Raw genomic sequence first — 9,922 nt, forward strand, 5'->3', positions numbered from 1 at the left:
TGAAGGATTTTATTTTATTTTAAACGATTTCTTTAAACATTCGTTAAATCATATCACACGCAAATCAGCAAAATCTAAACAGTATTTGTAGAATTTCAATAAAAGCCACATCACTGTTCATATCGGTAAATATTATTCCATTGTGTTTGAAAAACTGGAAATTTGGAAAAACAATATAGCCTATTTTACTCCAGGGGGTCCCAGGATTACCCACCCAAAATTTCGTTGCGATGGGTTCAGCCGTTTTGGCGATACCTGGGAACAGATGGACAGACAGACAGACAGACAGACAGACATTTGGTGAATTATAGTAATACAAGTAGTCTCATAGGAAGAAGGGGTCCCCATGCACCTGGTTGATATATTTTTCTAACTTACATTTTTGGAATCCTCAAGGTGTCTAGTAAACGAATTTTCATGTTCCCAAGACGAAATATTGTCCCATGGAGTCCGTTGGCTGCCATCTTTGTGGCCATCTTAGATTTCCGATGAAAATAGATAATTGGCACAACTTTTGAACTAGACATCATGCAGAGACAAATGACCCAATTTTTCCGGCTAATTCTGCCCTGAGGAATCGTTTGACATGGTTATTTTCATGATTTAAACAAGTTTAATGCAATATAACTCGAAAAGTATGCAAAAAATCAGTAAAATTTACACTCAAAATCTTACCAGACGTCGAACTTCGAATATACCAAACTATAAGATCCCATGCATACTGGAAATGATAATAATTGTGAGTAATTAGGGTTAAATAAGACAATATAACACATTCAATAAATGAAAATAAGAAGGAAACGATGCCACTAATGTCCTCATCTTGCGCAACAGGTCAAGCTACAGAAGCGGTAAGCAATGCCATTTTTTCATCGCACTACTGTATATCTAATCATCGTCATCGAGTAGCTCCTAATAATCAATCTCTTGCTCCCTTTCGTCCTCTTCATCCTCCTCACCTCCTCAGCAGTTTTCTCTACCAAGTCAATGAGGGACGGAGGATGGATGGGGCCACACGACCACAAAGGCTGCAAGATACCCTCCTCCGTCTTCTCCCAGCCTTGTACAGGATCATAGAGCTTGGGGCACCAGAAGATCGTCTTGTTAGCTCGCTTGTAGTTGGCAAGGCGGTGGTTCACACGGTCAATGTGTTGGACAAGGTTGTCTCTGCAAGGTGGTACCCGAGAAAGGTCCACCTTAGATTTGGTCGTGAGTTGCTCGTCCTCCCCCACCATCTGCTTCAGCATGATGCTGCGTACGGCATTGACAGGCTTTTCCCGGGCATAGGCATACATCAGACACGTGAATGCCTCGATGTCATCCATCACCTCTGGTTTTACAGACCATTCATCACCGAGTTTTCTGAAAAAGATATAATGGTACATTGCAAAATCATGATGTACTGTTACGTATATTCAGCAATTACTTGATTGCCATGAAATACTACTGAAATTGAAATAAAGAAAACACTCTCACCTGAAGGCAGTGTGGTACTTGGGGTGGCTCTGCAGCTTCTTCAGGGGTCTGACGTTGTCCTTGCCCTTGAAGGCACTTGTTACATCTTTCCCAGTGAACACGTACAGGCCGATCGAGTATCGTGGTTCAGTAGTCCACTCCCTTCGATTCTGCAAGTTCACTGACGTTCACAATCTGGCGATGCTTTCCAGTCCCGGTATCGAGGTAGATGGTGAGTGGGATGGAGTGAGCGTGGTGCAGAAGGATCATGAAAATGTCCGTGTCTGGCGTACTCACGAATATACTCACGTTGCCATCTAATGAGTCCAGCTGATACGCCTTGCCCTCCACCACAGCCACCGTTGTCCCACTTTTCTCGAGACCGAGATACCGCTGCCTTGCTCTGCCACACCTAGGTTATAGGTTGTAGGTTACAGAGCTGTGTCTTATTCTGCTTGTTGGCCAGGAATAGTTTGAAGTCACTCGGCTTCCTTGTTGCCAGCCCCTCCAGGATATACCGCTGGGAGAAGCCACGGCGCAATCTCTCCTGAGTCTTGATGGAGTCAGCATTGTATGAATCAAATGAGGAGGACAAAATTCTTCTTAGCTACCATTTGATCTAGAATCTGAAGACAAATATCACCAAACGTTGGGGGGAGGTTCCTCAGGGCATGAAAAAGTGCATTGCCATCCTGGAGGTAAAGGGCATCTTTTGGATAAGGCATATCCTCAGGAGTATCTTCCATCAAGAATTGAAGCATCGCGGCCTTGTTGGTCTTATTGAAGAACCCGTCGGCGGTGTCGAGGCTGTGAGGGACAGGAATGAGCGAGTATCGCATCAGCTCGTCAAGATTCAGGGGCTCGTCCAAGTGCTGAGACTTGATGAGCAGCATGAAAGCGAGGTCACTTTGCTCACCGTACTGGATAACCTGCAAAGATGAACATGGGAACAATTTTTTAGACCTCACTTAGGCATGCATATTGTATTGCAACAATGTTATATTATTGTTATATGTATATTAGGATGATGGGGTTACATACCTTTCCCTGAGAGGTAGTGATCTTGACTGTCTTGTTGGAGGCCTCGCCTCCATCGTCTTCAACTTCTGCTTCATGATTGGCTCAAAGAACAGTGCCTCAGAAGAGCCATTCACGAAACGATCTCGGATGAATGTTTTCTTTGCCTCCTTACCAGCTGACTCAGTATTTAGCACATCCAACTCGACCTCCGGGGAAGCAGGAGCACCAGACGCCAGGCTGTAGAGATGGTCCTTGTCGACCAAGGAGAAAGGATTGGTGAAGTTGCGAATAGCAGAGATGGTACGCTGAACTGCCTCCTCAGACTTCTTGATCTCAGCTCTCTCCAGCTCATGGTGTTTTCCAGCCTTCGGACAGTCCAGGTCGTCGATTAGGCCACACATCTCTAGCATCTTCTCAAAGTACTGAACACGGATTGACATCGTATGGCACCGGACATGGAGAAGAGCCCTACGAATCCACCTGGAGAGATAAATAATGGAGTGATAGAAAATATTTTAATACTAACTTTCATCTAAAACACCAAAGTAGTAATAGTATTTCAGTACTTGCTGACTTGACGAACTTCATGAAGGTCTCCTCCATCGTCTTAGGCTATGAGCCAGACCCCCCAAATTGACCGGTCGGTACCATACAGATGGAGTAAGGCTCATTGTGATTTTTAGCAAGATATATGTCCCTAGATATGAAAAAAAAGTGATAGCAGTGTATAACTCTCGGCCATCTCTGTGTTATCACCCGAAATATTATTATACGCCCGCTTCGCTTCGCCAAAAAATGTGATATTTGCTAAAATTGGAATAAATATGTTTTTAAGGACCACAGAGTGCCGAGATCGAGATCGAGATCGGATTTGTTCGAGAGATCATGATAAACCTAGAGTGTGGAGCAAGTTTGCATGCATTGTGAAATATAATGTAGCTGATGTTACAAACCTACTTTAGGATACTAGCTAATACCAAAAATTACACTGAGATACCAAAAGTAGAAGACGAATAAACCTAAAATGTTCAAAAGCTATGTTTCGTTCCAAAATATCAAAATTAGGGGGTATGGTTGAACATATTTTGAACTTTGCCAAAATATGTGCCCCAAACAACCACCATATTACAAAGTAATGATATATTCCAATGCAGTGGTTCCTTGCGAAGATTTTGAGGGGTCAAATGTTACTCTGGGAGTTTTCATTTTTGAAATATTGACAAAAATGTACAATGTGAATTCTGAACTCGAAGCGATTTCGACCACTTTTTCACGAAATTTAACATATTTTTTGTCATTATATCAATATTTTGATAAATAACCCCCACAAATGTTCTATATTTCTATTACTATATTAGTTGACATCCAGTATGCAAATTATTGGCACTCTGTGGTCCTTAAAAACATATTTATTCCAATTTTAGCAAATATCACATTTTTTGGCGAAGCGAAGCAGGCGTATAATAATATTTCGGGTGATAACACAGAGATGGCCGAGAGTTATACACTGCTATCACTTTTTTTTCATATCTAGGGACATATATCTTGCTAAAAATCACAATGAGCCTTACTCCATCTGTATGGTACCGACCAACCCCCTTGGCTCATAGCCTATCTTGTCCACCGGGCTGAGAGCACCAGGAATGAGAGACCGTGCCACCGCGATGCCACCCTTTTTCAGCAGCTCCTTGGCTCCATGATGAGACTGATTGATATTTGTCAGGAACACCTCCAGCCACAACAAGTACCTATGGAGGGATAGAAAGGATGCAAGTAACTATTTCATCACGACTACAAATCAGATAAAGAAATCATTTCTACTGGTTTACTCACCATACAAATTTTAAGATGCACATTTTAGGCTTAAATTACATTTACCTGGAGTAGTTTGGCCCATCATATGCAAAGAATAGGTCTGCCATATCCCCGTTGCACTTGTGGAAGAGAGCCAAGTTGTTAATCTTCACAGAATACTGCAACATTAGGACCAGACGGGTATGGTTTATCACGCTGAGCCAGAATGTAGCAGTCTTGCCAAGGTGGCCGGCGTGCACCTCGTCTTCATAGGCCACATACAGTACTTCTCGAGGATGGTGAGAGTTGAAGTGTCCTGCAAAGTAAGGTCGAGGGTCTCGCGACTACAATGTCTGCATGAGATTGAGCAGGGCCTCGGGGTTAGTGATCTCAACTTTCTCGTCCTCGGTGAATCTCTCAATTAACAACCGTTCCATGGCTTCACTGACTGTTTTGAGAAAGAACAGGGCTTTAGCGTATGCCTTCCCAGTCAGCACACTATTCAGGCAGCCACTAGTGACGAGTCCAGCCTCAATGAGGATTTCAGAGTAGCCTGAGCCCCTGCATTTGTGACCAGTCACCACACCCATGTAATTCATCCCGGTGTGGAATGGCCAATTGACATTGACATGAAAAAATGACATTGCTCACCGCTTCTGTAACTTGACCTGTCGTGGAAAATGAGAACATTAGTGGCAGTTTCCTTCTTATTTAAATTTAACGAATTAATAGTGTGTTATATTGTCTTATTTAACTCTAATTACTCAGAATTATTATCATTTCCAGTATGCATGGGCATCTTATAGTTTGTATATTCGAAGTTCGACATTTGGCAAGATTTTGAGTGTAAATTTTACTGAGTTTTTGCATACTTTGAGTTATATTGTATTAATCTTGTTTAAATCATGAAAATAACCCTCTCAAACGATTCCTCAGGCCAGAATTAGCCAGAAAAATGGCGCCATTTGTCTCCGTATGATGTCTAGTTTAAAAGTTATGCCAATTATCTATTTTCATCAGAAATCTAAGATGGCTGCAAAGATGGCAGCCAACGGACCCCATGGGACAATATTTCGTCTTGGGAACATGAAAATTCGTTTACTAGACACCTTGAGGATTCCAAAAATGTAAGTTAAAAAATATAGCAACTCAGTGCATGGGGACCCCTTCTTCCTACTCGACTATAGTGAAGTACCCGTGCTACGCACGGTTGGGAGGCCAGAAGCAAACAGATAATGCAGAAACGGCGAATGCTAAAGCATGAAACCAATAAATAACACATTCCTGTAGCACCTTCAGTCGCACGTCAGACATGGACAGCAAGTTCGTGAAGGACTTCCATGAAAAGCGTACCGTTCACAAACAAACGGGTACGTTCACGTCTTGAAACATCGATCGTGGGACCGTGGCGAATCTGCATATGGCGATCCGCGAATTTCACGTTTAGAAAGTAGAAACCATCACGGCATTTCGTCATTCACTTGAACTCGATATCTCTTTTTTCATTTCAAATAACATAACTCCAATCACAAATTAAATAACATTAATATAAAACTAGAGGTTCCAGGAAACCTGAACTCAACTGGTCTATATCAATATGGTTAGAATATGCATAATAGAACCACAAACTATATAGTTTATATGTGCTAAAAATATATGACAAAAATTGATTTTCAATATGGCCGCCCTGCCACGCCAATTTTTGGGCGTGCAACGCCCAAATGCAATCCCAAACTAGAACGGGCACTCGGTAGAGCGCATACCTTCGCCGCAGCTACTGTTCTGTACTTGGCATGGGAGTGTAGGGAACAGAACAACAAAAATACGATTTTGACCTTTTCGTGACCTTGACCTTGACCTTTGACCCGATTGCTCCCAAAATCTAATCAAATGTGTCCCGTATAATAACCAATCATCCCACCAAATTTCATGCAATTCGGTTGAATACTTTTTGAGTTATGCGAATAACATACACACACACACACAGACATACAAATAAATACACAGCGATCAAAACATAACCTTCCGCTTTTGCGAAGGTAACTAGTTTATGTCTTACAGATGCTGCATAACAAGTTTCATCAAATTTTAACAAATATTTGTGACTTTTAGAGCGTAGACGTCGAATTGTTTACAGACGACAGACAAACAGACAGACAGATGACAGACGGACGACGGACACTAGGTGTCGACAAAAACTCAGCTGGACATAGTCCAGTTGAGTTAAAAATAAACTTTTAACAACATTCGTGACATAAACAAATATTTAAATCCTGATTTATGGTTGGGTGAACACAACTACGAATTCAAAATCGTAATTGTATTCACTCAATTCCAATCATCAATTGATACTTCAACAAAACGATTAACACGATTAACGTTTCACGATTTAACATTACGATTGAATGAAGGTTGTTTTGGGATATTATCAAACCCGCGCATTGCCGTCATCTGTCCACTTCCGCATTCGCGGCAGGTTCATAATTCTCATCAAAATCTCAACAGTATTTGTAGAATTTCAATAAAAGCAACATCACAGTTCATATCGGTAAATATTATTCCATCGTGTTTGGAAAAACTGGAAAATTGGGGAAATTTGGAAAAACAATAAAGCCAATAAAAACAATAAAAATAAAAATATTTTAAAAGCCTATTTTACTCCAGGGGGTCCCAGGATTACCTACCCAAAATTTTGTTGCGATCGGTTCAGCCGTTTTTGCGGTACCTGGGAACATATAGATAGACAGACAGACAGATAGACATTTGGTGAATTGCAGTATTAGTTTGTCCAAATCCAACCAGCCGTTCCAAAGATATGAGTAGTTTTGTGTGCCGTGCCATCATGAATCCAATCGGCTGGATATTGTCATTTATTGAAACAAAGACGTTATTTGTCGGGTTTTTGTGAAGCAACCAGAAGGCTTAGAGAGCTGCGGGTGGTCTCGTTAGTTAGACCTGGATCCTATCTCGTTTGTCATGAAGTTGTAAGTGTCTGTGATAATCTGGCGGACTGGGAGAAGAGATCGTGGGAGACCATCAGCATGGATTCAAGAGCTTCCTCGTTAGCCCAGCTGCGAATGCGCCAATTTGAACCACACCATACAGCCCATCTGCGCATGCGCGGCTTTGATACACATGCAGCGTGTCATCCTGTACACGAAGATTGGTCCGGGGTGTAGTCATTTGCGCATGCGCGGTTTTTTCAGCATTCAAATGCTTCAGCAATCGCCTGTTAAACCACTTGCGCATGTGCAGTGTTGATGCGATCGACGCATTGGAATGTTTGACGGTACGGCGAGGCGATCTCGAGAACGAAATGGCAGTCGATAATATGCTTGAAGAACTTAATGATTTTCAGAATAAATACATTTTAAAATAACCTATTAAGCTTGTGTTCATTATTTACAAAAAGGCCGACCTGTCCCATTGGCTGTGTTTAATTTCTCTCTGGACGGCGCCACGGCAGATGAGCAAGGCATGAGGACACAAAAAACAACACCTTTATATGTGCAATCCATGCTTTTCAAAAAGAAAAAAGAAAAAACGCATCGCCGCATAAATTCTGGAACTTTGGCCTGACCAGAGACCAGCAATATATTTTTTTCGGCCTAAGATATGGAGAAGGCAAGTTATGTTTTTGTCAAAAGGTCAAATGTCAGGGCCACCTAAAATCATCAATTTTCATCCAATTGACCTGAAATTCAAATTTACCATTTGAGTTTTGTCATCAAATTTTCACCAAAGCCTTATTATGATATTATGATAAAATGGAGAAGACAAATTAATAATTTGGTCAAAAGGTAATGGTTGCATAAAATCACCAATTTTCACCTGATTGACCTGAAATTTTAAGAATTTGCTTATTGGGTCACATAATTGGTTCACCAATGAAAAGCAAGAAGCTGATTTTTTTTTTAGATCTAAAGCTCCAACAAACCAGAGAAACACAACCTGGCCTGCATACATCAATTTCCAATTTGTATTTTTAAAAACCTTTTCGTTATTTTGAGCATATGGAAGAAGAAGAAGAAGCAGAGCAGGAAGAAGAAGACGCCGTCTAAAAACAAACTGATGGAGGGGCTTTGCATTTTCAGATGATTTCTAGTGATTTATGGACAAGCATAAGTTATGGATTAAGTTACTGAGTAATATCTGAGCAGAAACGTACAAGCTTAGAATTCCAAGAATCAGCTTTGGGTAAATGTTTCTGCTTCAAACAAATAAATGCTTGAAGTGGAAGTTGACGATCAGATGATCTATGAAGCAAGCAATTTGTTTGCAGATGGTCATGTTAGAATGTTGATGAAATTGTTGTTGCCTGCCATCTGAGAGTAGATATCGGGCAGCTGTCTTGGTGCGTGACAAACCAAATATCATGGAGGAGTTTTAGAGTCAGTGGTATTCAAGGTTGTTGGAGAGGTCAGGTGAATAAGGAATATGAAAAAAAAACATCCAAAGACAATTATTGGCAACCTGGCTTGTGTGATCTGATGCTGTGCCCCTGAATATAAATCCCGATGATAGTCTGTCTACTTTGCCTGTTGTGCAATACACATTCACAAGTGTTCTAATGTCCTTGTTCTCAAAGGAGTCCAACAAACCAGAGAGAGAGAGGGAGAGAGAGAGAGAGAGAGAGAGAGTCACTGATCATCAAAAACAACCACGATGGAAAGTGTGCAGTCTTCATTGAAGAGTCGGGTTTTGATCACAAAAAATAACCACGATGGAAAGTGTGCAGTCTTCATTGAAGAGTCGGGTTTTGATCACAAAAAATAACCACGATGGAAAGTGTGCACTCTTCATTGAAATTTTGGCATGTTTTTGGTTTTCAGACCCCGTTAGCAAATTAATTGAAGCAAGAAAGAGCAATCATAGATTGCAGACCATCGCCATGACGTGTTTTTCGTGGTTTTAAGGCTTTTGTGTTAACACAAATATGGCGGCTGAACCACGTGACCGATGACATCACTTTTTTCTCCACCAATTTATCCCAAAATGACGCTCAACAAATTTCATCTTGATCGAATGAAGTTTTGTACTTATGACGTAGAATTATGACGTCATAATGGAGGCACCTATGGAATCTTCATTAACATATGTTATTCCCCATGGAGAGTTCATTGCAATGAGCCATGTCTCAGTTTTTCTATGCAGCTCTTTCGGAGATATATAGAGATGCAAAGTTTTTAGGTTTTTCCAAGATGGCGCCTATACCACGTGACCGATGACGTCATCATTATTATAAAATTATACAGGAGGAGGTGCACGTATGGAGAAAATTTCCTGTCAATCGGACCAAAGGACAAACAGACAGACAAATGCAATACCCTCTCCTCTGTCGAGGGTAAATATAAATTGCCCCCAAATGTCCATCATGAGACAAACCTCAGCATGTTTCCAGAGGTCTGATTGACAATCTCGAAGGAATCAACTTCCACATCCCCAATGGTCCAAAAGTCCTTCTCAGTACATTTTGTGTCCAATCACGAGGACGGTGAACAGGGAGCCCTTGGAATTGAGACCAACTGTCCACATTTCGTAACAACTGGTTACCATAGATGTGCAAAGAGAACATGAAACTGGCAGAGTTACAAACATAAGCTACTTTATTTCTCTACTGCCCACGGATTTACATAAACTTTAAAAACAGTAG

The 9,922-nt window shown here is 41.2% G+C and overlaps 1 protein-coding gene across 1 annotated transcript; it reads right to left on the reverse strand.

Annotated features, from left to right (window-relative positions):
- Nucleotides 1–2,113: 2,113 nt before the first annotated feature.
- LOC144890910 (uncharacterized) lies at nucleotides 2,114–2,949 on the reverse strand. Its single transcript, XM_078772808.1, has 2 exons — nucleotides 2,497–2,949; nucleotides 2,114–2,384 (listed from the first exon to the last, which is right to left on the reverse strand). The coding sequence occupies exons 1-2, from the start codon at nucleotides 2,913–2,915 to the stop codon at nucleotides 2,309–2,311; spliced, it is 495 nt and encodes a 164-aa protein (XP_078628934.1). The 5' UTR covers nucleotides 2,916–2,949; the 3' UTR covers nucleotides 2,114–2,308.
- Nucleotides 2,950–9,922: the final 6,973 nt, after the last annotated feature.

The sequence above is a fragment of the Myxine glutinosa genome, chromosome 2 (genome assembly GCF_964187855.1).
Source record: "Myxine glutinosa chromosome 2, kmMyxGlut1.1, whole genome shotgun sequence".
Classification (NCBI taxonomy): Eukaryota; Metazoa; Chordata; class Myxini; order Myxiniformes; family Myxinidae; genus Myxine; species Myxine glutinosa.